Source organism: Heterocephalus glaber, unplaced genomic scaffold, assembly GCF_053883595.1.
Source record: "Heterocephalus glaber isolate CG9 unplaced genomic scaffold, H.glaber_assembly_v1.0 deba00001610, whole genome shotgun sequence".
Taxonomy (NCBI): Eukaryota; Metazoa; Chordata; class Mammalia; order Rodentia; family Bathyergidae; genus Heterocephalus; species Heterocephalus glaber.
The window spans coordinates 20,907,351-20,934,931 of NW_028258381.1; the positions used below are offsets into that span (position 1 = coordinate 20,907,351).

General features: G+C 53.3%; 1 protein-coding gene and 1 long non-coding RNA gene across 2 annotated transcripts in view; one reads left to right on the forward strand and one right to left on the reverse strand.

Annotated features, from left to right (window-relative positions):
• Window positions 1-6,302: 6,302 nt before the first annotated feature.
• LOC110348215 (uncharacterized) lies at window positions 6,303-7,876 on the reverse strand. The gene is made up of 3 exons (XR_002393242.2): window positions 7,750-7,876; window positions 7,073-7,123; window positions 6,303-6,470 (listed from the first exon to the last, which is right to left on the reverse strand). It is a non-coding gene; the product is annotated as an uncharacterized LOC110348215 (long non-coding RNA).
• An 87-nt stretch (window positions 7,877-7,963) lies between these two features.
• Window positions 7,964-27,581, forward strand: part of Castor2 (cytosolic arginine sensor for mTORC1 subunit 2) — a 36,172-nt gene continuing 16,554 nt past the window's right edge. Inside the window, exon 1 of the mRNA XM_004840008.4 lies at window positions 7,964-8,355. Coding sequence (XP_004840065.1) covers window positions 8,243-8,355 — 113 coding nt within the window. The 5' untranslated portion in view covers window positions 7,964-8,242. The remainder of the gene's footprint in view (window positions 8,356-27,581) is intronic.

Below are 27,581 nucleotides of genomic sequence, written 5' to 3' on the forward strand. Positions count from 1 at the left end.
AGAGAGAGAGAGTACAGAGGAAGAAGAGATGGTAAATGGTAAATGACAATGCTGGGTAGGGGCTAGCAGAGGAAGCCACAGGGAGACCAGAGACCAGTCCTCTGGGAGCACTGAGTCTGCAGTGGATCCATTATGGGTCTTAGTTACAGGCAACAGGATCCACTCCAGCCAGTTTACATAGAAAAGGGATTTATTTTTAAAACATTGAGTGAACTGTCACAGCCAAAAAAGGAGGCTAAGGAGTCATGACAACCAGATGGGCATGGGATTGTGGGTGGGCTCTGGGGACAGAAAAGGCATGTTAGGCAAAAACTAGGGAAATCTAAATGAAGTATGCACTTCAGTTACTAGTGACATAGCAATTTCAGTTCATTCATTGGAACAAATACTCTGTAGTAACATAAGATGTTATTTATAGGAAAAACCAGGGAAGGGTCCTGGGTTCAATCCCCAGTACCCCCCCCAAAAAAAGATAGTATATTTTGAAATATTGAACTAAACACATACAAACACACAATTACATGTAAAGCTGAAGAAAGACAAATGGGCTTGTGAGTGGCATCACAGTCAGTGTCTTGGCTGGAGGATTATAAAGCTGTCACTACTGGGGAATCCTAGGCAAAGGACACAGGAATGACTGCCTGTGGACCTCCAATCATCTCAAGATAAAAAGCTTAATTTACCCAGATTGAGTAGGGAACAGAATCTTGGGGTGGGTGGGGTACTGAGGGTTAAACTCAGGGCCTTTGCACTGAACTACATCCCCAGCACTTTTTTTATTTTTTAATTTTGAGATAAGGGCTTGTTCAGTTACCCAGGCTGGGCTTGAATTTGCAATGCCCCTGCCTCAGCCTCCCAGAATGCTGATTACAGGCACATGCCATAGGGCCCAGCTAGGAACAGAATCTTTGGAAAGGCTGGAGAAACAAGGCCATGGCTTAAACTGGCCTGATGAGAAAACAAAGCTGAAGCTCCTTCCATGAGCCTCACCCTCTCTGGACCCACTCATTACACGGCGGCAGGTGGTATTTTCCAAAGCTGGATACAAGAATAACTGCACCTAACATTCTTCCACAGCTGGCTGTGTCACTCCCTATCAATGGTGGCTATGCCCCCATTCCTTAACTCAAGCTGGCCTTGTCGCTTTCCTACAAAAAAACCAGTCCTGATTGCTGAGGTTGGGTCATAAATGGACTTGCAGTCTACAGCTGATTCTCTTTAGGCTCTCCTTGCAAGACCCTTTCTGGGAATCCAGCTGCCATGCTGTGAGAAATCTAGGGTTCACTAGAGGAACATATTAATATAAAATACGTATATATGATTATATGACAGATTCACTAAGTAGGTTTACAATGGCTGCCTGTAGAAATCAGGGGTGGAAGAATGTGAAATGGCCATCCATGTGCTGGAGAGCCAAAGAATCCAATCAAAAGTTGAAGGCCTGGGGGTCACTGCAGAGTCCTGTGTGAGTCTGGGTTGGAAACTCAAAGGGTCTGCATTAGAAGGCTGGAGTCTGCACTGGAAAGCCTGATGGAACTGGAGACCAAAGTCCAAAGGCAATGGCAAAGACTGGAATTCCAAGGAAGAAAAAAAGAAGACTTCCTTCTTCTTTCCCTTTTTATTCTACCCAGGCTACAAGCCAATTGGCTGGTGCCCCCAAAGGCTACAAGCCTATTGGTTGGTGTCACCACACCCTGGGTGGGTCTTCCTCCTTCAATTTGCTGGCCTGTCAGTCATTCACAGACACACCCACAGCTTTACTAATCTGCTAGGCAGTTCTTACTCAAGTTGACATCTCACAAGTGACCACCACACCAAGCCACATGGAGTATGCTCCAGTCTACAGTGCTAGCTTGGGCTCTGGACACGCAAGACAGAAGCAACCAGATGACTCCAGCCCCATTTGGTCATGTCTCCCTGATAATTCCCATCTTCCTAGGGCAAGGCCAGATTCCATGGAACAAAGAGGAACCATCCCCATGTGTCCTGTCTGAATTCATGGCCTACAGAATTTGTGAACTAATAAAGCAATTGCCCTTGTACTCCATTAAGTGTGGGCTGTATGTTATGTAACAGTAGCGCCACAAGAAATCCCCCTGCCATGAGCAACTGACAGTGTAACCATATCGTTTTCATTTGCTTAAAATTAAAAACAGATACACAATTCAGGGCCTGGACAATATTCAAGTAGGATAGGAAGACAGCGACCCATTATCCTGGTTCTCCTAGAACCAAAGCGGTTTTCAGTGACTTTCAGTTTTAAAACCAGGACAATCTCCAGTAAACCAAGCCAAGTTGGTCACACTACTTTGAAACAATTTAGGAACCAAGCCCCACAGCAGGAGGTGAAGTGAAGCTTCAACCCTGTTCCAGCTGCATCAGAGCCTGAGCTCCGCCTCCCGTCCTATCAGCAGGCTTTAGATTCCAGGAGGAGCACGCCCCCCTGCTGTGAACTGGGATCTAGGATCTAGGCTCCCTTAGGACAATTTAATGCAATAATAACACAAATAAAGTGCACAATGTAATAATAATAGAAATAAAGTACACGATAAGTGCAATGCACTTGAATAATCTCATAACAATTTCCTTCCTCAACGTCTATGGAAAAATTGTCTTCCACAAAACCGACTCCTGGTGCCGAAATGTTTGGGGACCACTGGCTTAAATCACCCACTCTGTGGTACTCGGGCCCAGCAGCCCTAGTAAACTAGTACAAAGTCCTCCAGGTGGCCTTCCCAGGTGGCCTGTTTCTTCAACATGCCCGGTGGGTTCTGAGGACAACCAAGTGGAAACAGGTTTGCCTTTTACACAATGCCATTTCCTCTGCAATGACAGCCTGGCCCAGATTCAAGGGACAGCAACGTAGATCTGCCTGTTAATGTGACGACTGTCAGGATCATCCTGTAAGAGGGATACAAACATTGGAAGATCTGTGGCCATCTTGGAAAACACAATGAGCCATCGAGGTTCATAACTTGAAGGACTAGGGAGGTACTGTCATCAAAGACAGGGATTAAAGCCAGGTATAGTGGAGCACACCTATAATTGAAGCACTCTGGGAGGCTGAGGCAGGAGAATCCAAGTTTGAGCCCAGCCTGGGCAATTCAGAGACTACCAAGTCCTTGACTCAACATAAAAAGTGCTGGGGATGTAGCTCACTGTGAAAGCCCTGGGTTTAAACCCAGTGCAAAAAGAAAAAGGACAGAGAGTACAGGAAGAAGAGGGGAAGATCCAGGTGGTTTCAACGTGGGTCAGATGCTGAAGTACAGTTTGAACACAATGGCATCACCATGCCTGTGGACATGCGGAGGACACAGCCAGCACTGGAAGTCAGCTTCGGGACTCAGGGCTGTGGGAAGACACCCTGAGCTGGGGCCATCAACATGTTAGGAGCCAGTCTGGCCATGCCGAGAGTGAGAGACAATGAGGGTTGAGGAGACACATAGCACCCCAACTCTTAGTGCCTAAGAACAATGGTCTGCCACATTTCTATAGGTCAGCTGGATCTTTTCTCTTCTGGTTTCACCTGGTGCTTGGATGTGGTTTGTCCCACAGATTCACATGCTAGAGGCCCCTCCCCAGCCCTGGCTTTTTGCCTGCATGACCTCTTCTACACCTGATCCCACCACTAGGATCCCATTCACTATGGTGCCCTCATCAGATGCCAAACCATCAAGGACACCCAATCATGGACTTTTCGGCCTCTGAAACTGTGAGCTAAGCACACCTCTTTTCTTTACACATTACCCAGTCTCAAGTATCTTGATATAGGAACAGGAAATGGACTAATATACCTTCGGCTGGACAGTCAGCTGGAAAGCCCAATATCATCTCATATGGCTGGCAGGTGCCACCTGCTGCTCCAGCTGCATCAGTCGGACCTGTCCTCGTGGTCTTTCATCCACGTTTCTTTGTAGCATGTTGCCAGGGCAGCATCCAGAGGGCACGACCAAATGCACAGGGTGTATCTGCACACATGCTTTATCTCATTGGCTGAAGCCAGAGCCAATAGGGAAGGACTTTGCAGGAAACATGATTTAGTGGCAGCTACTGCTATCATATACCACAGGAAGGAACACTAGGTGGGCCTCTATTCATCTTAGGGTTGAGCAGAGAAGAAACCAGTTAGGACCCAAAACAAAGCAGAAAGGGCTGGGGAACTAAGAGAGAAGGGAATTCTGGGATTGCGTCCACCACCAGCCCTTGCATGGCCTTGAGAGTCATTGTCACTTTAAGTGTCCAAAGGGCCTCCCTGACCTCACCTTAGTCCCAGCCTGCAACCATCCTTGGGATTTGGTAACCCAGAAGTCAGTTTCCTTAACATCTGAATATTAACTTCAGTAGTTAGTTTAATGGAAATCTTAAGCACCAAATACAACCCTGCGGAAGCAATTCTGCAAATCGAACCAATACAGTCTAAATTTGCAAACTCTTAAATGGTCCAACTTGATCAAGTAAAAAAACCCAGTGCTTTCAAACATTTTCAACCAAAACTCACCTTAAGAAACAGGTTTCTCAACTCCAGACATGCTCAGCCACCTCATCTTTGAAAAAGGAGCCAACCACAATCATTGGAGGAAAGATAGCCTATTTAATAAATGGCGTTGGAAAAACTGGATTTCAACCTGCCAAAGATTGAAACTTGACCCATACCTATCACCATGCACTAAACTAAGACTGAAGTGGATTAAAGATATAAATATTAAGACAGAAACACTAAACTTGCTGGAAGATGAGTTAGGTAGAACTCTTGAAGACATTGGCATAGGAAAAGACTTCATGAACAAAACCTCAGCAGCATAGGAACTAGCAGAAAGAATCAACAATTGGGATCTCATCTTATTAAAAAGCTTCTGCACTACAAAAGAAACCACCAACAGAGCTAACAGACAACCTACAATATGGGAAAAAAATTTTAGCAGCTGTACCTCAAAGGACTACTATCTAGAATATATAAAGAACTCAAAAAAATCAGACCCCCCAAATTCAAAGACCCAATTCAAAAATGGGCATCTGAAATGAACAGACATTTCTCAGACAAGGAAGTAAAAGCAGCAAACAAATATATGAAAAAATGTTCAACGTCACTCGTTGCAGATGAAAACAACACTGAGATTCCACCTCACCCCACAAAGAATGGCTGCTATCAAGAAATCAACAAATAACAAATGCTGGCGGGGTTATGGGGAGAAAGGAACCCTTCTCCATTGTTGGTGGGAGTGCAGACTGGTGCAACCACTGTGGAAGTCAGTGTGGAGATACCTCAAAGAACTAGGACTAGAGGTCCATTTGACCCAGCTATTCCCCTGCTGGGGATCTTCCCAAAAGAATTAAAAGAATCATACCACAGTGATATATGTGCACCCATGTTCATAGCAGCACAGTTTGTAATAGCTAAAGCTTGGAAGAAGCCCAAGTGCCCATCAACTGGAAACTGGATAAAGAAAATGTGGTTTTTTAATAAAATGGAATACTACTCAGCCATAAAGAATGAAAAACTAGAGTCATTTATAGCTAAATGGATGCATATCCAGGCCATACTCTTAAGTGAAATAAATAGGACACACGTGTAAATACCAAATAGTTTCTCTAGTGTGAGAAACTGATAGTGTAAACAAGGGTTAAAATGATTAAAATGGATAATTGATAATTTGAAATAGGAAAAAAGGTCCAAAGATGAAGGAATGAAGGGAGGGGAGGGGAAAGGAAAAGAGGGAAAGGAAAAACTATGAGAAAAGAAAAAAATGGAAATGAAATCTATGTAAATAGGGAAGGGTGGAGGGGATGAAGAGTGCACAGGTAATGGGGGGAAAAATAAGAACCAAGATACATCATGTACAGGTACAAACCACAATGATAAATGTAAACGAACTGTGTACCTAAAATGTACCAATAAAAGAACTAAAAAAAAAAAACAGGTTTCTGTGAAGATCCTGCACACACAGGCACACAGACACATACTTGTATGACTGCATGCACACACCACGTACCCACACAGCCAAAACTGATGCTTCCCGAGACAAAAGAGATCATCATAAAATGTGCTCACTATGTGCAGTGCTGGGGACCGTTCTTCTTTCTTCTTTCTTTTAATGCTAGTTGTACCTGTACCCTGCTAGACTGATTTCACCATTCGCTCATGGTCATGGCCCGAAAATTGAAAAAGAGAGACTTGAGCCATCCAGAGCAGAAGTCAGAAAACCAGTCAAATCCTGCCTTTAGTCTTGTTTATTTTGTTTCATCACCTGTTGGTTGTTTGGGTAGAAATTAAAAGTTGTGCCTTCAGGCAGGCTGCTCTTCTCTGATGCCATTCTGGCCTGCTCGATGCATCTGTGTGCTCCCTTCTGGGCCCCAAATGTGTTCTATTTGGGACTTGTGGATCTATAGCTCTAAAAGGCATAGATGATGCATTTATGCACGCCCAAAATATTGAATGAGTGTCTCTCATGTGCCAGTTGCTACGGCCCAGACTGGAAATACAACAGAAAACAGACAAAAATTGCTGTGTTTAGTTGAGCATGACGGCACACAGCTGTAATCTCAGCACTTTGGGAGACTGAGGCAGAAATATCATAAGCCTGGGCAACTTAGCAATTTAGTGAGACCCTCTCTCAAAAAATAGAAAAGGGATGGAGGTGTAGCTCAGTGAGGAGGCCCTGGGTTCCACCCCCATTTAAATTTTTTTTTAAATCACTGCTTTTATTGAGGGGTGATTTTAGCTGGGCGTGGGTGAAGGGTTGGACAAGTAAAAAAGGTAAATCTATTCTGTATTAGAGGGTGGTAAATTCTTCAGTGAAAATAAAACAAGAGGGAAGTAGGCATCTCTGAGGTTTATCCAAGATTAAAGGTTTCATACCCATTGGTGGAAATGAGGGCGCCTATTAACATTCTTATCTAACTGATGAGGGCTGAGAATGGGGGAGACAACTGGCCAGAATCTCCCCCAAAAAGAGGGTTCCTAGCCCGTCCTAGCCGGTAGACCTGGACCATCAAGTCGCCCAATTACTCTGCCAAAGGGCAAAGCACCAGTAACTCTAACCTAGAACATTTCAAAACCGGGCTGGGGATTTACCTCAGTGGTTCCGCCGCCTGCCTCGCAACCACAAGGTCCCGAGTTCGATCCCTGACACCAAAAAAAAGGAAATTTCAAAACCACTCACCCATGAAAGGGGCAACGTCTTGGGAAAGGGTCCCAGCACCTTGGCCCTGAGGTTGGAAGCACCTCGATGTTTTCAGATACTTCCCCCGCCCCAGCCGGCCCTCGCCGTCCACGTCGCCCCCTCTCCCGAGGGATAATGCCCAGCCACCTCATTAGCTCTACACGCAGGACCCTTGCAACCTGAGTCCTGCTTACCGCGCCAGCCTTATCTCCTGTCTCTCCTCCCTCGCTTTTTTCCGCTGCAACAAAGCCAAACACAGCACCGTGGGGGCTTTCACGCTCCTGTGCCTTAGGACGCGCTGTCCCTTCTTCCTGGAAGGCCGCGGCCCTCGGTACACTCGCCCCTCCCCCTGCCCGCGAGCTCCGGTTCATCCTTCAGAACCCAGCCTGGATGCACTCTCCCTCTTGGATCCCTCCTCCTTGTCCCCAACACCCCCTTTCGGTTTCGCTTCTCTGAGCTCTACTGATTTCTCTAAACCTCTCTTCTCCCAGGTTGGGGCCTCCTCCAGCGATGGAGTTGTCTTGGAGTCCCAACCCTCTCCCGCCAAATCGCTTTGCCTGGAGCGAAAATAAATAACAAGAGCATGCACCCAGGCTCGGACTGACTCCAAATGCCTTTGGACTCCTCGACGGGCCTGCAGAGCCCCTCGCCGCAGCATTTCCACTCCTGAGCCGCAGCTACTCAGCCCCTTCCCCCTCGACTCCAGCAGCCCGCGGCGCCCCGGGCAGCGCCTGGACTACAAGTCCCAGCAGGCCTTGCGTGGAGGCGCATGCGCAGCTGCCCGGGGTTTGAGTGGCAAGTTGTTTGTTACAGCGAACACCAGCTGCTGCCTGCGCCCGGCGCTGCGCGCTGCTACTCCGCCGCTCGCCCGCTCGCCCGCTCACCCGCTCACCCGCTCGCCCCGCCGGCGCTCCTGCCTCGCCTGCCCGTCCGGGGCCCCCCCTCGCAACTTGGCGGGTCTCCCTCTGCTGCTGGGTCCGGCCCGGCCCGCGGCGGCTCGGTACCGACGGGGCGCGCGGGAGGGGCGCGGGGGGCCACGGGTCGCCCCCCGCCGATGCGCCACCGCGGAGCGCGGGCGGACGATGGAACTCCACATCCTGGAGCATCGGCTGCAAGTTGCCAGCGTCGCCAAGGAGAGTATCCCGCTCTTCACCTACGGCCTCATCAAACTTGCCTTCCTGTCCTCCAAGACCAGGTGTGCAAGCGCGCCGGGGGTTGGTGTGGGAGGGGGGGACCCGCGACGCGGCGCCCGGCCGGGGACAGACAAAGAGGCGCACCCCGGGGCGGCTGTCCTCGTCGCCGCGCCGCAGAAAACAACTTCGGCCCCAGGGAGCGCCGGCCTTCGACAGAGCCACCCCCTCTGCGCTCCCGCGGGGGTCCCTGCGCCCTGACCCCCCCCCCCGCCCGCCGCTGTCATCGCCCCCCCTTCACACAAACACACCCATCTCGGTCCCCTCCCCGAGATCCCCAGGCCCCGGGCGACCGCAGTGACGAATCCGTGAATGAATGAACCAACGAACGAATGAATGAATGAAAAACAGGTGTGGGGACGCTGCAATGGAAAAAACAAACTAACAACCCCCATCCTCCCATCTATCTCTTGTCCCTCCACCCCCCGACCCGGGTCGCCACAGCCAAGGGGGAGGGATTCATCCAAGCGAGCGCGGACCAAAGCAGAAAAATTATAAAATCATTAGTGGGTGTTTATCTCAAGGTGTCTGCGAGCCTTGCGGTGATGGGGGTGGAGGGGCAGGCAGGGGGCTGCGGGGCCTGGGTCCCCGGGATTCTTTCTCTTGGGGTCCAGGGAAGGGGGGGGGCCCGAACCGTGGAAGGGGAGGAGCAGCCTTGTTTATGGATCTGACTCCTGGCTGGGTTGGGATGCAGGAGAAAAAATAGTTGAAGGCCTTGGAAGGTAAAAGGAAGATAGAAAAGAAAAAAACCAACTTGGATTTTTCCTAGTGCTAGGTAAAGGTTTGATTGACATTGTGAACCCTGGTAGGTATTTGTGTTAGGGTTTTGTCTTGGGGGGCTACTGAGTGCAGGTAGCTGCTGTAACTTAAGTCCCTTGATACCTACCATCGTCACTGTTAAAATGGGTGATGAAGTTGTTGCTTGTTGGGGTTTTTGGGGGGGAGGGTGTGAAAGTGATTCCCACTCGTTGCAAAATGAATAAATACATTATAGGTCAAGGTTAAGTGAAAATGACAGCCCCCGTCCCTGGGCTGTCCCCTTCTGTGCAGAGCTCAGGGGACTTGGGGAAATAATTCCATCCAAATCTGTTATTTGCCTGTTACAAAGTTCTTGCTTGGAAATCTCACTTTGATGTGTCTGAGCTGGGAGCTCAGTCCGGGGCCATTGTTTGCTGAGGCAGCCAGACCTTGTTTACTTTCTTCTCCGGCTAGGCTGCTCTGCTCCTCCTCAGGGTCTGGAGGTTTGGAACTCTTGCCTTCGGAAGAGCCCTTGCTCCTTTGATTGCAAAAGGTAATCATTAAACAGGTCATTTGAAAACAAAAGTAAAGCCTTGGATTCTGAGCCCCCCCTTCCCCAGCACACAAAGCCCCCTTTGGCTCTTGACACCTTGGCTTGGGTCTCGCTTCTACCTGCCCTCTGCCCACCCCACCCCCTCACCAGTCTGGAAGGGCCAGGCCTAGAGGTTAACAGAACAGCCTTGTTTTTCCAACCCCTGGTCCTTGTTCAGCCCTGACAGCTACCATTCAGATGGGCATGATGACTCAGGCTTCCACTGTGCCCCGGGCCTGGGTGCTGGGGGGGGGGGGGGGGGGGCGTTGGGGGGCTTCTTAGAAAAGCAGCAAAAAGTGGCTCCCTCCGTCCCTTGCCCTTTGTGAAAGGACTTCCAGCAACCCCTGTGCATAACCGGGGTCCAGTTTGGAGAACCCATCAATAGACCTGGCTCTGGGGTAGGTGAGCCCCTGCTGGCCCACAGCAAAACCCACCCCTCCTTGGGTTCCCCTACTCTCTCCAGACTGGAGATGACTCAGAGGTCAAAGGTCATCTCTCTGTCTCCAGGTTCCAAGCACATTTGTCAAACGACCAAGGACCTGCTGCTGCTACAAGCACCCTGAGCCCAGGCGGGGCCCAGGCTGTGACTCAGGTTGTGACCAGCCCTCTCATGGCCTGAGTGGCTGAGGCCAGGTAGCCCTCCTGTGGCTCTCATCATGTCCGTGTGCCCGCCATGCTGAGGTGGGCAGTGGCTTTTAGGAGGTGTGAAAGCGACACAGAGGTGCCCATCTATTACTTAAGCTGTTTGCAGAAATCACCTGCCCCCGGGGAGTGCTTTGGGTTCTCCTGGACTCTTCCTGCAGTACTTGTCTCCCAGATGTGACCCCACCCTCCTCCCACGAACCTATTTACCCCAAAGTGGTGCAGCATCCCTGGAGTGTCTCAGTGCTTGCCTGTTCTCAACTCTATAAGGTCGAGACCTTGACATGACATTCAAGGCCTTTTCGAATCTAGATCTGAAATCCCTGTCCCAGGAAAGATTCCAGTGACCCCCAGTTTACCTTCTTTCCCTTCACACTTCAGCACCTCTGACCTGTCCATCTTTCTTCTGGAACCCTGGCCCCCATTCCAGTAAATTCCACTTCAGCCCCCAGGTCTAGTGGTATCACCCCAATACTGCGGGACACCCCCCCCCCCCGCCGCTGCAGACTGAGTAGCTTGCCCCTGCCATGTCTGTCAGGCATTTTACCAGCTCTGCAAAGAAGGAGCCTGGATCACCACTCGACCTTTTGACTGAGATCCAGTGAAGAAAAAGAAGCCTGGAGCTCAAAGGTTAAATAGCCGCTTTAGGGTCACAAAAGTAGTGCAGAGTCCAGAGTTTCTGCTGGTGCCTTTTGCAGAGGATGCTTGCTCTTTGGGAAAATGTAGGAGCCCAGATTGAAACGCCTGGACTTTCTCACGGCCAGCCCTTATGGACCTTTGCTCTGGCAGAAATGCATGTCCCTTATCTCATCCCAAGGAGATCTCCTGCCTCCTTCAGATGCTCCCTCACAACTCTGTCCCCAACAGCACATCATGGGCTTGCCTTCTTGTCCCTCCTGGGTTATAATCTTTTGTCCCTGGAAGTTCACAGGCATCACGTTATGTGGAGCTGCCCGACCCCACTGTGTATTACACATGGGGAAATGCCAGGCTTGCAGGAATACGGTGGCCTGTCAGGGTCACACGGGGAGGTGGGGGCACAGGCTGGGGATTTGAACCAGGCCCGTCTCTGCTGCCCTGAGCACACCGCTTTGTAGGCACTTAGTGACTGTCTAAGTGATGGATTTCCGACCTGTGCACACAGTGACCTAGATTTCAGTCGAGTATTTACCAGAGTCTCTGATGAGCGCCCCAGGGGCTGGAAGAAACCTGGCAGGCAGAGCACACCTGGCAGAAGGGGAATGTGGTGACCCTGCCGGGCTCCACTGCCGGTACTTGGGCAGCTTCTGGGTGTGGCTAGAGCAGGTCAGAAGGACAGAGCTCAGCACACCTATTGTCGGCCTGGAGCTCTGCTCTGCCCTTGTGGGCACCTGACTGTGCCTGACCTTGCACTCTCGTCTCTCAGGATCCCCAGCACACAGATGATTTCTGGTGTCCTCCTGGCATCTCCAGCCTTTCAGCCCTTGGTCCAGCCTCTTCCTTTTATCCAGGATGTTGCTCCCTCTGTCTGCATGCTCATTCTTTTAGATTCTACCAGGAAGCCTTCCCTGAGTGCTGCGATGGGCTTAATCTCTGGAAGATGAAAGGTGATCAGGGACTATTAGTAAGGATGCTTTGGACTGCAAATAACAAAACGCCATGGTCTAACTTCTTAAACCAGAAGAAGGCTGAACCTCGTGTGATAAGATTTGGGCTGTTTCAAGGTTGGTTAACTTAAAGGCTTGATATCATCAGCGCCTGGATCTTTCTACCTTTCTGTTTGGCCACCACTCTGGCAATGTCGCTCCCTGTGTATTGGGCCGGTCAGTTCCAGGAGTCTTCAGCAGTCAGAAGGAAACCCAACCTGGAGAAGGAGCATCCCCAGCCCTGCACAGACTTCTAAGCTCATTGGTCAGAACTGGGTCACCTGAACACATCTCAGCCTATCACTGGCACAGGGAATGAGACCATCATGGACCAATCAGGATTCACCACTGAAGGTGGGGCCTGCTGCCTGGAGGCTTCTGACCACAGGGTGGTGGAAGACCCACCCAGGGGCTGTAGAAGAGTGGCCAGCTGTGTGCACCTGGGGTGACTGACATTCCCCAGCCTCACAGAGGCCTGAAGGCAGACTCCAGTTTGTGGGGCATAAAGATATTTCCATGCATCCTCAATTGAGGTGGGAACACCCAAGCCTGGGAGTCCAGGGAGGGCCAGGAGGGCTCAGAACCCGAGGGATGGAAGATGATCATCCTGGGCCAGAGGCTGCTCACTGTTGCTCGAACCCTAAGGCTTGTGGGGATGTGGAGTTGTTCTCTGTACGCAGGAAGGCAAAGTGGAGCCAGTTAGGAACACAGCAACACCAGCAATGGCAGCAGTAGTCATCGGTCACACTGATAAAGCACCACACATGTGTTAGCTCATTCAACCTTGCAGCACCCCGATGGAGTGGAAGCTGTAGTGTCCCCATTATACAGATGAAGAAATTGAGGTTGGAGGACACACAGAAATGACAGGGCTGGGATTTGAACCCAGCGAGTCTGGCCCTAGGCTCCACCTTCACCGCTTGCCAGACGTCCAAGCAGACTGATATGCACTCCCTGTGCCAAGGCCCAGCAACACCTGCTGCGATCTTTCAGCTCCGCCCTGGATGCAATCTCGTTGGGGCAGCAGGAAGAGCGTGCAGGCGGCATGTGCCCCCGGAGGCCTCGGGTTCAACCTGGGTGTTCTAGTCAGTTCAGCCCATCTTGCCGATGAGCCACCATGAACTCTGGTGACGAAAGAGGCATTTGTGGGAGAAAAACATAGAATTGTTAAATAATTTTCTGCACCTCCATCATTTTCCTGCGTGTGCAGGGCTGAGGCCCGCACTGGGTTGCAGTTCTGGGGAAAGATAGGCTGGCAGAGGGGCTGGGACCCCAGGGGGCCTCAGGGGGATCCCAGCGCTGCCACACGCTGGCTGTGCAACCTTGGGCAGATTGCTTGCCCTCGCTGCGCTCAGCGTCTCACCTGTAACAGAGAGATGACTGATGTCCGTGCCTGCTGTGCGGCTCGTTTTGAGGCCTTGAGAAAAACTGTGAGCCACTTTGAATGGCACCTGCGGATGTCCCAGAGTGAAGATCCCCTGGTTAAGCTGGCAGCGCCAGTCTAAGAGCAGAGCCCGCTCCTTGTCCACACAGTCACTTTCTGACTCTAGGAAGTGGGGATTGGTCCCTGCCCTGGAATGACAGTGGTCATTTAGGTGTACGGCCTCAGAAAGGGGAGCCAAATGCACTAGGACCTCAGGGCTTCGAGCAGGTGAGGCTCTGTGGAAGAGGTGGCAATTGCATGAGGTAGGGTGGAATGGGAATGTGTCGGGAGGCCGGAGTTGGAGGGAGGTGGCCAGGCTGTGAGCAGCAGTGGCCCCACAGATGGATCAGGCGAGGGCTGCAAGCAGGGCGAGCACAGGGGAACCCCAGTGCCATTTCCCACACTCAAACCAGGCCACCTCAGGGGCAGCTGATCCCTGAAGTGGGAGGAGCCAGGGGAGCAGAGGTCTCTGTCCAGGCCGGAGAGAGAGAAAGGTGTCCGAAATCGCAGGCTGCAGGCTTGTGCTACACACTGGGACGTTTTGTTCATGCCGAAACCATGCAGTGTGCAGAGGGTTTGTGTGCAGATCGAAAGAGGAGCTTCTGTCTGTGGGTGGAGAAAGGTGTGGTTGCCTCCAAAGGTACAGGTGAGACCCACAGGCCCAGAGAGAGGCCACCAGGAGCAGGGCCAAGTGGAAGCCTGGTGACTCCCTGGGGGTGGGTGCCAGGCAGACTTCATGCCTTCGTTCCTATCCCTGGCCACTCCTCTGCCTGGCTCAGAATCCTCAGCCTGCCCTCCCTCTGGCTCACACTCCTTACCTGGCCCTGTACCTGTCCCTCAAGGTGACACAGCTTTGTCCTGCCCCTCCCCTGCTGTCTTAGGACCACCCTCATTATTGTTAAATCTCTCAAATGCTCACACTCTTCCCTTTCGAAGCTGGAGCCCCTGGCCCTCCCGCCTTCAAGTCTGTGACTTGGTGACTCAGCTAACCAGTATAAGGTGGGCAGCTCGATGCTCAGGACATTCCAGGTTAGGTCATAAAAGGACAGCTGCTGCCGGTGCCCTTGGTAGGCCAGCCACCATGCCCTGAGCCCACACAGGTGGCCCTGTGGCAATGCCCCTGCAGAGAGGGGCCACAGCCTCCCACCCAGGAAGTACGGGTTCACAGCCCAGCAGGCACACAGTGCAAACTCCCAGAAGATCCAGAACTGGAAGTGTCCGCTGAGCCGTACCCCAGTTCCTAGCCTCCGGTGAACTTCAGAGGATCATACAAGTATGTTCTTGTTCCCAGCCACCCAGATTTGGGAGAGTGGGGTAATTTGTTATGTAGAAATATGTAACTAGTGAAATAACTATCCAGTGTATCTTTCAATTTTGAGACTAGCAGATAGTACTAAAAATAACCACCCCAGACAACAGGGCTAACCAGAATGCGCGCTGCCCTGCCTTTAGTGCAGCTGGCCCCTCTCCTGCCCTGGAACCAGTCACCCGTTCCCATGGGGCTGGCTTCAGCATCACTTCCTCCGGGAAACCCCCTGGGGCTGGGGCTGCCTGTGCCCCGGATGTGGCTTGGGTGGGATGGTCCCTTCAGTCCTCACCCCAGGCTGAAGGACCTGTGTTCCCCAGGCATGGACTGCTCTCCCAGAGATCCCGGAGGCCGTGGAAAGGTTGACTTAGTCTAACCCGCACCCTGGGCCCATCCTCTCAGGGCCCTCGGCTCTGGTTGTGCCTTGACATGAGCAGGTAGCCCTGAGACCAGCAGCCGCTGCCACTTCACCCAAACCTTCAGCCACTCTGTGCTGTGAGCACCTTACTAAGAAGAACTCCCATCCTGATGCCTGATACCTGATGGTCCTCTTTGCCCTGATACAATACATGGGACAGATTCTGATCTCTGTCTAGATTATGCTCAAAAACTGGAGTCCTACTTCTCTGCCCACATCGGATTTTTGCCATTGCTGTTGTTGATTTTTTGGTTCTGGGGGTTTGTTTGGTTTTTTTCTTTTCTTCTTTGCAATACAAGTTATTAAACCCAGGGAGGGGCCTCTGCACTGAGCTGCCTTCTCAGCCCTTTTTTGTTTTTTATATTGAGATAGGATCTCGATAAGTTGCCCAGGCAAGGCTAGAATTTGCCATCCTCCTTCCTCAACCTCCCAGAGTCCTGGGATCACAGGCGTGCATCACCACACCCTGCTTACTTATCCACATCTTAGGAGCATCCAGCGCAGAGATGAAAGGTAGAGCAACCCTCAGCCTCAACGGATGGATGATCAGATAAGGAAAATGGGGTCTGTGCGCACAATGGAATGTGACTTGGGGAAAGGGGAAGGGAATTCTGGCGCTTGCTGCAGAACTGGGAGCGTCGTGCTGAGTGAGGTGAGCCACACACAAGAGGACAGATACCTCAGGATGCCACTTGTAAGAAGTACCTGGAGGTGGCAGAGGCTCAGAGACAGGAAGCCAAGTGGCGGTCACCTGGGCTGGGGAGTCGGGGTGAGCGGGGTTCAGGGCTTTTAGCCTTGCTGCAGGGAAAGAGACCTGGATGTGCACACTGGTGAAGGCTCCTCAATAGCGCGAAAGTCCTTAATGCCACAGAGCCATATTCAGAAGTGGCCAAGGGGGTAAATTCAATGCTGTGTGTATCTTACTGCAATTTTTTTGCTTGCTGTGATTTTCTTTTTTTTTTTTTGGTACCAGTGATCAACTCGGGTCTTTCCGCTTGCGGGGCAGGCAGCAGAACCACTGAGCTAAATCCCCAGCCTCTGCAATTTTTTAAAGTAATTAATTGTGTAAAATGTGAGCTCTTTGTGGAACACATTTGTACTGAGGCTTCCCAGGTCTTTGGAGCTGTGGGAGTACCTTGCACGGCAGCGCAGGGCCTCAGGTGACAGCGGTCTCTGTCATCCTTTCCCTCCACACTGTCCTCCTGGTCCTCTCTGGCAACTCCCCACGACTTCGGGAGCTGCCCAGGCTCAGGATCCAGGCAGGTGAAGGTTGAAGCCTGGGCCCTGTTAGTTTGTCTTTTATCTGATGTTTCCTGAGGCCCTTCGAAATACAGGCCAGCCGGTGTCCTGGAGCAGGGAAAGCCAGGAAGGGGCATGGGCGTTCCAAAGTCTGTGGGATGATAAACAAATCAGAAGAAACTAGAGAGCAGCTCAGTGCCACAGAGTCACTAACGCAGGAAAGTAAGCGTGCTCAAGGATCAGCTACTGGAGAGGTCCTGTGAGCTGAGACCCAGGTGACAAGTCGGAGCTGGCCACATGGGGCCGAAGAGGGGACGTGCCCAAGCAGAGCTGGGGCTGCTGTTAAAAAATAAGCCAAGGGCCGGGGATTTAGCTCAGTGGTGCCGCCGCCTGCCCCGAAAGCAGAAGGTCCCGAGTTCAATCCCCGGTATCAAAAACAAAACAAAAAGCCAATAGGAAATGATAAATGTTGGGGAAGAAATGAAGAGATGGGGACCCTTGTGCACGCTTGGTGGGAATGTAGACGGTACATCCACTGCAGAAAATAGTACGGCGGTTCCTGGAAAAACAGCAGAGTGACCACAGGGTCCAGCAGGTCCGTCCACTGTGACACCCAGATGGTGGGAGCTGGGTCTCAAAGAGCTGTCTGCTCATGGTGACAGCACTGCAGCCGCCCAGGCATCCGCCAGCAGGTGAATGGATAAACAACACCTGATATGCACAGACAGCGAGATTGCTGCCCCGCCTTAGGCAGGAGGGACACAGCAGTACTGACCACCGCTCACATGGATATTGGGGATGTTACACTGAGAGGAGGAGTCACACCAAAGACAGGCAGTGCCGATGACCCGCCTAGGAGGTGCTCAGAGTGGTCAGATTTCGAGGCGAAGCGCGGTGTTGCCAGGGGTGGGGGCTCGGAGCTGCTTCCTAGTGGGTGCAGTGTTTCAGTTGTGCCAGCCGAAGCTCTGGAGATGGATGTAACTCAACCGTCTAAGTGTACTTAATGCCACCAAACTGCACACTCAAAAATAGTTACCATGGGGCGGGGGGATTTAGCTCAGTGGTTTCGCTGCCTGCCGTGCAAGCGCAAGGGCCCGAGTTTGATCCCCGGTACCAAAAAAAAAAAAGGGAACTGTTACCATTTGGGGCTGGGGACTTAGCTCAGTGGTTCTTCGGCCTGCCTTGCAAGGACAAGGACCCGAGTTCGATTTCCGGTACCAAAAAAAAAAATAGCTACCATGGCACATTTTACGTCCCATATACATTAGCACAATTACAAATAAGAAACAATCCAAGTGTAGTGGCGCCCACCTGTAATCCCAGCGCTCTGGGAAGCTGAGGCAGGAGAATTGCAAGTTGGAGCCCAGCCTAGACAGTTTAACAACGAGACTGTCTCAAAAAGTAAAAAGGTCTGGGGGTGTCACTCAGTGCAAGGGGTCCTGGGAGCAGTTCCCAGTACTGCAAAAATAGGTAAGTAAGCAAATAAGTAAATAAATAAACAGAAGTAGGAGTTGGCAGGGCCAAATGGCCATGAGCCAGGTCAGAGGTGGCAGCGGGTGGGGTGACAGGAAAGTGCTCCCACCTAGTGAGGCACACGTGGAGCGTGCCAGGATATAATTCACACCATGCAGTTCACCCTCTTCAAGGTTACGATTCAGGGACTTCTCGTAAAGTCACGGAGCTGTGTGGCCATCACCACTATCTAATTCCAGAACATTTTCATCACCCAAAAAGAAAACACCCAACCTGGCCTGGTGGCTCATGCCTGTAATCCCAGCACTCTCGGAGGCCGAGGCAGGAGGATCATAGATTGAAGCCCATCCTGGCAGTTTAGCAACTTAGCGAGACTGTCTCAAAAAAGAAAAAGAGCAGGAGATGTAGCTTAGCGTGCAGGGCCTGGGTTCAACACCCAATATTGCCAAAGGGAGGGAAGGGGGAAGGAAAGGGAAAGAAGGGGCAGGGGAAAGAAAGTAGAGGAGCCCATTAATATTCACTCCCCACTATCCACCCCCACCACCCCTGGCAGCCAGCTACTTCCTGTTTCTGCGGCTCTGCCTGTCCTGGACATTTTGGTACAGAGAATCATACGTTGCGTGGTCCTTTGTGACTTCACTTGGTGCGCTGTCCCCAGAACCCACCCTCACTGTAGCCCATATCCGTGCTCCTCTCCTTTTACGGCTAAATACTATTCCACTGTCTGCATACCGCCCGTTATTACCCAGTGGTAGACATTTGCATCGCTTCCACCTTCAAGCCCTATGATAACACCGCTGTGAGCAGCCACAGACATGTCCCCTTTCTCTGGGACACACACCTGCCGGTGGGCTTGCTGGAACACACGGCGATTCTGTGTTAGAATTTCTGGGGAGTGATTTGAATCAGGGCCTCTGCCCCCACAGTCCCTGTCCCTAAACCCCCAGGCTGGCGTCCATGACTAGGCACTTGGGCGTTCATGGGGGTTACGATGTGGACGGCAGCACCCGTGAGACTCAGTGTCCCCGTGAGACTCAGTGTCCCCGTGGGCAGCCAGAGTGCCGGAAGTACTGGCCCTCATCGCTTGGAGGCCGCACTGATGTGTAGATTAGGAGGGCTCTCCAGGGCCCCCGGGGCATCTGCTGGAGCGCTGGGCCCTGCGGGGGTGCTGGGGGGGGCCACACCTCCTGCTTCCAGGCCTCCTGGGCGGCATGGACTCCCCACCCCCACCCCACCCCCGGCCTCGCCCAGCAGGAAGGGTGGAGAGTGCATTTGTTCCAAAGGTTCAGTCCTGCTCCCCGAGGGAGCCCCAAGTCACCGCTCCTGTGGCTGTGGAACAGCTCCCCACCCCCAGGCAGATGTGGGCCCGGCTGTGGCTGCCTGTCCAGCTCCCCACAAACGGTCCAGCGGAGGTGTCCTCTGCCTTGGGTCCCACCCAGACAAGGGGTGCTGGGCTCAGCCCTGCTGTCGCCCATGGCTCCTGCTGGACAGAGGGCCCCTGTGGAGGGCAACAGGGCACGGGCGTCTTCCTGCCCGTCCTGTCCCACCATCCCCCAAAGAGTGGCCTTGGCACCTGGTAAGAGACTCAAAGGAAGCTGGGTTTCCTGGTCTGTAAAGTGGGCACAGTCATGTCAGCCTCTGGGTGGTGACAGTTCAGTGGGAAATCATGTGCCAGGAACTGAGCTAGGTAAGGTCAGGGCCTTTGCCCTGAGCTGCATCCCCAGCCCTTTTTTAGTAATTTATTTTTGAGATATTGTTTCGCTAAATTGCCTAGGCTAGACTCTTGCAGTCCTCCTGCCTCAGCCTCCCGGAGTGGTGGGATGAAAGCGTGTGCCACCACGCCCGGCGCCACATCAGCTCATTTATCGAGGACCAGTGCAGGCAGGCCTCACCCAGGTAGCGCTGCCCGCCTGCTGGCTTGGCAGTCGTTGGCAAGTCCCCACTCACGGTGGCGGATGGAGTGGCTTCTCCTGGCTTTCCTTTGAGGAGGGAGGTGTTTGCTTGTTCCTGTCTGGGGTGGAGGCCTGGTCTGCAGCAGAGGCCGAAGGGAGCAGGCACAGGACAAAGACCGGTTACATCCTCCGGCCAGCCAGACGTGGTGGTCAGGCCTATTATCCCACCACTTCGGAAGGCTGAGGCAGGAGGATCGAATGTTTCAAATGTTCAAACCCAGCCTGGGCAGTTTACGTCTAAATGAGACCCTGAATCAACTGAAAATGTAAAAAGGCCTGAGGACATGGCTCAGTGCAAAAGCCTTGGGTTCAGTCCCCAGTACTGAAGAAACAAAAAGAAAAGGTGTGTGGCTTCGACCCTTCTCAGGCCTGGCTGTCGTGGGTGGCCCTGCCCCTCTTCCTCCCAGACCCCTGGCCCTCTGCATCCCCTGCCCTCCCCCAACATCCAGCCCACCGCCAGGCCCTGTCCACTTGACCCCCAGTCCTTTCTCAAATCACCCCTGCCACCTCCTCCCTCCACCTGCACAGCCCTGTGCACTGTGGTGACATCCAGGGCCCCAAGCCCCACAGCCCTGCCCGGCCCCTTCTGCCTTGTTTTTCTTCCTTCCCCTCCTGCTCAGCCTCCCACAGCACTGGGATCACAGGTGTGCACCACCGAGCCCTGCCTTTTTCTGAATACTCCCCAGCTGCTCTGCTTGAGCGATTCCCTCGGGCCCTCTCCTCCTGACCTGGGCCTGGGTCAGCTCCCCAGGGAGAAGGCAAGGACAGGAGGTCCATGGACAGGCACAGTGAGGGTGCAGTGAAATCACTCGGGCAAAGCCTGGGAGGGACCCGGCCAGAGTCCCGCAGTGAGGGCGGCCGACCTGTGTGCCCACCCCAGCTCCCAAGCTCTGGTGCAGGCTCCCAGAGGCAGGCTGGACCCACCTGTGGGGCCCCCTGGGGAATGGCCCCGAAGACACCTGCCCAGCCTCCAGCACCGACCCCCCCCTGCACCTGCTGTGTGAGACCCCCAGCCCTCATTCATGGCTGGGAGGTGATGAGGATGAAGATGAGAAAGAGAAGGGAGGACTTAATAATTGGGTTCTCAAGTGGGGCACGGCAGTGCACACCTGTGATCCCAGCTCTCTGGGAGGCTGAGGCAGGAGGATCACAGGTTCGAGCCCAGTCTGGGCAGCTTACTGACTTAGACCCTGCCTCAGAATTTAAAAGATGCTGAGGATGTTGCTCAGAGACGGGTGAGAGAAGGTTCTCCCTGACCTACACTGGCATGGCCCAAGGCCCCTGAGGCCTCCTTCTTACCCATTAAGTCTCCATGCCCACCCTGTGCCAGTGGCCAGCACCAGACCCAGGGCCTGAGTCATTGGCAGTGTGTTGGGGCAGCTCCAGGTGGAGACATGGAGGAGGAGATGCTTTAAGCCTAGGTGGTTGGGGACAGCTTCCTGGGGATGTGGGATCCAGCTAGGGTAGAGCATGGAAATAGGCCAGGGATTTCTGGGAGACAGGAACGGCACATGCAAAGGCACTGAGGCCCCGCCAGGTGGCTATGGGACATAGGCTGGCGGCAGGGCTGAGGTGTGACCTGTCTCCCACTCCTTACCAGCATCCCCTCTCCTGCACCTTCTTAGCATCTCTTCTTACCTCATGTACCTGCCAGGCCTGCTGCTCCCAGAGGAGCCCCTCATGCCTCTCTTGCTTGTTGTGTTTTGGGTTTTTTTGACTAGATACTAAATTCACGTGTTTCCAAGCTCCAAAGGGACACAGAGGTCCCCAGTAAAAACTCCCTCTGTTATGGTTTAGGTCCAAAACATCCCCCAGAAGTCTCATGTGTTCAGAGGTGGAGGAGGGCAGAAGGGTGCATTCATTTTTTCTTTTTTTTTTCTTTTTTTTTTCTTTTTTTGGTACCGGGGATCAAACTTGGGACCTTGTGCTTGCAAGGCAGGCGGTGGAACCACTGAGCTAAATCCCCGGCCCAAGGGTGCATTCTTGTCCCTGGCTCCTCCCTTCCCTCTGCTTCCTGGCCACCATGGGGTGAGCAGCTGTCCTCCACCAGGCCCTTCTACCATGACTTCCTGCCTTGGAGCTGGCTTACTATGGACGGAACCCACTAGAAACCTTAAGCCAAGTAAACGTCTCTTCCTTTAAGTCGTGGCTGTCAGGTAATGTGCCCCAGTTACAAGAAAGTAACTACCCCCCCTTCGGCTCCATAGACACCCAGATTCCTATGGGTTTGTAGTGCAATTTTCTGTACATATAGCCAGCACCTTGGCTTTTCCAGCTCACGTTCATCTTGGCAGTGACTCTGTGTTCTTCATGCTCATGGCTGCCTGATTTCTTTCTTTCTTTTTTTTTTTTTTGGTACTGGGTATTGAACTCGGGACCTTGCACTTGCAAGGCAGGTGGTAGAACCACTGAGCTAAATCTCTGGCCCTTTTTTTTTTATGGCTGCCCAATTTCTGCGGGACAGGCCATGGAGATGGTGTCATCCAGTCTTCTGCCCCTAGTCCTCAGCCTTTGTGGCATTGCTTACAGTTTGTGCTGTGACACAGAGCTAGTGCCTGATCCTCCTCTTGCACATGGGGGACAATTTGTTGGCAAGAACTGAGTCAGAGTTTGGGTGGCTAGGGAACAAGAGGTGGCCTCCATAGACGGGACAAGTTACTGTCCCCTCAGGGTGTCCCAGGATGGTGAGCAGGCCTCATGTGTGTGTTGGCCCTGTCACACCCTGTGGCTCTGGCTGCCCTGCTGTCTGGGGTTGTTGCCACTGCCATCCCCTCCCCCAGGCTGTGAGGGGCTTGGGTCTTCTGCACCCGGCCCTTCATCCGTCCACCATGTCACAGCTGAGACTCCTGGGGGCCTTGGCTCTGGGACCAGCTGGGCCTTAGTCCCTGGAGCATGCGCTTACAGCTGGCAGAGGATGGTGCCGGTAGCCCGCTTGTGGCCCTGTGACCCTCAGAGGGCTCTGGAAGAGGCTGCTCGATGCTGCCAGCCACAGATGGTTTCTCCCTGAGGCCACCACCTCCTGCCTGGGCAGAAAGGACATTGGTGCCACAGCAGGCCAGGCCCAGCGGGTCTGCTGACCCCTCCCCTCCCACATTCTCTCCCCTGGCCGATTGTTACCCTCCTGGATCCTCAGTTTCTTTGTCTGGACAGTGGGTCAACAACGCTGGCTGGGATAGGCCTGGCAATGCATTTGCAGAGGACGTTCTGATTCCTTTCTCTTTATTCCCTAAAGCTTCCTTCCTTTCCCCGTCTTTCCCTCAACAGCAAGGGACAAGGGCCTGGGACGCTGGCCACAGGCGAGGGAGCGCTGGTCATAGCCTGGAACACTTGGTCTGCAGCCCCGGGGCAGGGTGTGACATTCTCACTGTGGGCGGGGCCAGTCCTCACTGGAGCATCACCTCCGAGGTGAGGACAAGTGTGACCGAGCAAAGGCAGGAGGCCCAGGGATGAATCCCGGCCCCGAGGCCAGGGTGGCACCTTGGATGCTGCTTCTTCCACAGCACTTAGGCCGCTGGCCTGGGCTCAAGGGGCGGCTGAGCCTCTGCTGTCACAGTGGCACCAACTGCCCGGCCAGGACTGGAGGCTGAAGGGCACAGACACACACAGACTTCAGCCTTTCCTAACCCTGCCTTCCTTCCGGTGCCTCCCGGAGGGCCTGGCACGGCCCAGCTCACACCTATCTGCAGTCGCATCGAGCTGCCCTCTCCTCTGTGCGGCATCCCAGGGCCTTACCGACTGAGCATGCGTGTCTCCCCACACGCAGTGGAGAACTGTCCCCCAGTATTTGGAGACAGGTCTGCAGGAGGAAATAGAAGTTAAATGAGGACATGGGCCCGGCACTGAAGGAGGCTGAGCAGAGTCAAAAGTTGTAGTCTGTGGCAACCTAGGAAGACCCTGTCTCAAAAAATAAGAAAGACCTGGGATGTGGCTCAGTGGTAGAGTGCTTGTCTAGCATGCTGGAGGCCCTGGAGAAGATGCAGATCTGTAGCCTCTACTGCCACCCATGTAGCTGTTCACATTTCAGTAAGTCATGAAAACATGAAAGCCCTCTCCCGGCACTCTCGGCGGCCCCTGGTGACTAGCGCCTCCTGCAGCCGTCCACAGCCGTTTGGGCCCCGAGGACCAGTTTTATGGAAGACAGTTTTCCCACAAGTGGGAGATCCCGCCCCGCACTCCCTTGAGAATGGAATTCCCGGCTGATGCACAGGAGGAGGAGTTCAGGTGGTGGGGAGGGGCTGTCAATGCAGAAGTGTCACCCTAATAGGCTGTGGCCCAGGGGTTGGGGACCCCGGCTCTGCAGGACACGTGGATGCTGACTGCGCCCCAGGAGCTGACTGGGGCTCTAAGAAGCAAACCCCAGTTCCTGTGATTCTGCTGGCTCAGATGGGAGCGGTAGGGTCTCTCAGGACCCTGTTTGCTGCCTTGGTGGGGGACACAGGGGCAGGTGGCAGGCACCCGAGGGGCAGCGCCTGGGAGCTGCCAGGGGCAGAATCCAGATCTGTTGCCATTGGCCTTTTTTGTAGTACTGGCGATAGAACCCAGGGCCAAGGCACGTGATAGGCAAGTGCTCTGCCACTGAGCCTCAGCCCTCAGACGTTTTTTTGAGACTAGGTCTCACTGTGTTGCTCAGCCTGGGCTGGAGCTTGCGATCCTCCTGCCTCAGCCTCCCTGAGTTCTGGGATTACAGATGTGCACTGCCAACACCTGTCTCACAATTTTTAAAAGTGAGTTTAAGGTAAAAACCAATTGTATAGGCATCTGTTGATATCCTTGGGAATTAGTTCCAGGTTCCTGTGGATATGAGAACCCACGGTTGTTCTAGCCCCCTATATAAAACGCCATAGTGTTTGCGTTTAACTTACACACAGACCTAACCCAGTGTCACTGTGATGTTAATAGTCAGCAGTCTATTAAAATTAACAGTCTGTGTTTTAGGGAATAATCACAAGAGAAGTAAGTCTGTACATGTTCAGTACAAGCACAATTTTTTTCCCTAATATTTTCTTTTTTTTTTTTGGTACCAGGGATCGAACTACTTGCGAGGCAGGTGGCAGAACCACTGAGCTAAATCCCTGGCCCCTTCCCTAATATTTCAATCCACAGTTGTTTGAATCTGTACATACAGAACCCACAGATACAGAGGGTGGGCTGTGTACATTATCTATAAAAATAAGGCTCAATTTATTTCCTTAAAAACATTTCTCAGCCACGTCTGTCATCAGCACTTAGGGAGGCTGAGGCAGGAGGATGGCAAGTTTAACTTTTACCTGGGCAACTTAGTGAGAATTTGTCCCAAAATAAAAATTTTTCAGAGGGCTACAGTTCGGAATACAGAACTTGTGGCTTCGATGCCTATCACTGCAGAGAGCACCCCTTGGGCACTGGCGCAGGCTCAGTGGGAGCCCTTCCTCCTCCATCCTCATCCTCAGCCCCCTTCCGGTCCCTCTGTCTACACAGCTTCTTCGGATGCTTGAGACCCACCCGAGCCCAAGCACATGGCCGCTCTGAGTGACGGCTCCCTCGCCTTGTGTCCGGGCGAGGACTTGGCCCTCAGCCCCACTCAGCTGCCCCCACCCCAAGGCTCCTCTTGTTCCTTGGCAACGGGGCAGTGACACGGAGCACACAGTGGGCCATCCTTGCCACACCCCCAGGGAGCTGCACCCAGGGACCTGGAGGAGACAGCACCGATGCCAGAGGCAGAAATGCCGGGACACCCCCACCCCACCCCAAGCACCCCAGGAACCATGGTTAGTAGCACCCCATGTATTTACTGTTTGTTTCCAGTGTAGACATGCATGGGAGAGTTTTATTTGTAAATTAGCAACAAGAAGAGATTAAAAACATGAACCACAACAGGCATGGTGACGCCTGTAATCCCAGCACTCTGGGAGGCTGAGGCAGGTGGATCCCAAGTTCAAGGCCAGCCTGGGCTACCGTAGTGACTTAACAAGAACTTTTCTTGAAAGAAAGAAAGGGCTGAGATGTGGCTCAGTGCCTCCTCCGAGCTCTTGCCAGGTGAGTTCTGTTCACAGCCAGGGCTGAGAGCGGTGCCTGGCCAGCTGGGGCTCACACAGTGGCCTCTCCCTGAGCCTATTCCCCTGCGGCTTTGCAGAGGCAGTGGCGTTGTGGGTTCCCTTGCCGCCTGTCACCTGCCCAGCTGAAGCGTGCTTGCTATTTAGGGACCCAAGGGTCCCCGAAGGGCAGGATTAAGACTCGCCAGGTGTTGTTTAACGGTGGAATGAATTGCCTCCCAAGGGGTGAGCCCTGTCCCTAGGGGTGTGCAAGGGGAGGCCTCGTCTCCCTGTGTCTGGCACTCATTCCTGGACAAGCAACATGGAGCAGCCTTCCAGCCTTTATCCCTGCTGCCCTGGCCGAAGCCAGGAAGCTCCATCCTCGGGCTGAGCTGGGGCCAGCGCATCCGGGTCTCCTCAAGAGCTCGCCTCCTCCTTGCCCACCTTGAAGGGCAGTGCTGGGGCCCCACCAGCCGCACTTGGGAAGACCCCTGAGGGTGGGAGCCTGGCTTGCAGGCTTAGGAATCCCGGCTCCCAGTGTAAACAGCTCGGGATTCCCATGGGCTGATGTTCTGAGAGGTGACTCTCCCCGGGCCTTGGCTGGCCGGCCCAGGGGGAGCGAGCGCGAGGTTCCACTCCATCCCCGTGGAGACAGAGGGTTAGTGCAGCTACCTGGCAGGTCGCTCAGCTCTGCCAGCCTCAGTTTCCCCATCTGGAAGATGATGGGTAGCGACAGTTCCCCGTCAGAGTGGGTGAGAAGTCAGTGCCAGCCGGGCACGGGGCACACACAGCTGTCATTGCAGTGCTCTGGAGGCTGAGGCAGGAGGATCACAAGTTCAGGTCCACCCTGGACAACTTAGTGAAAGCTGTGTCAAAATAAAAAATTGAAAAGTGCTGGGGGTGTGGCTCAGTGCAGAGGCCCTGGAGTCAGTCGCCATTATCTCAAAAAAAAAAAAAAGGAGAAAGGAAATGATTGTTCCTACAGAAAGGCAAGTGGGAAGGTGAGCCTCGGCCACCACTGTTGGAACCCTGAGAGAACAGAGGGGCAGGGGACCCTGCTCAGAGCCACCTGGCCTCCGGGGAGGAGAGAGGCCCCTACAGGAAGCAGAAGAGGAGTCAGGCAGGGTCGCCCCAACAGGTCAAGGGCAGGAGAGTGGAGGGCCCGGTGTCACTGGGAGCTGAGCCAGCCGGCCAGGTGGCAGTGGCCGAAGTGGTGCAGGGAGGGAAGACTTTTTCCAGGGTGGAGGAAACTGGATCTGGGGAGGGAAAGGAGCCGAGGTAACCATGGCCAGAGAGGCACCTGGGGGTGGGGGTTGAGTGACATGGGATGTGGGGCAGAGCCAGGACGCTCAGTTGCTTGGCACCCGGATCCTGTGGCCCAGGGAGTCCCGCTCCAGTCCAGCCCCCCAGGGGGTGTTGGCACGGAGTGAGGACAGGGCCTACAGGTGGCTTCAGGGCCCAGTGTCTCCTTGTATTCAGTATTCTTTTTTTGTTTTACAGTCCTGAGGATTGAACCCAGGTCCTTCATACAGAGCTACATCCCAGACCTTTATTTAGCTTTCATTTTGAGACAGGATTTTACTAAGTCCCTAAGTTCCCCAGGCTATACCCCAACTTGCAATCCTCCTGTCTCAGCCTCCCAGAGCACTGAGATTCCAGGCATCCGCCACCAGCTTTCAGTGTATTGACAACTGCATGCATCCTTAGGAAACAAAGCGGCTGTGTGTCTGTGTGTCCTCAGCTGCCGCAGGAGGAGCATGGCAGGGTCAGGGGAACGTCAGCACCATTGCTCACACTTGGTGTTAAAAGGGA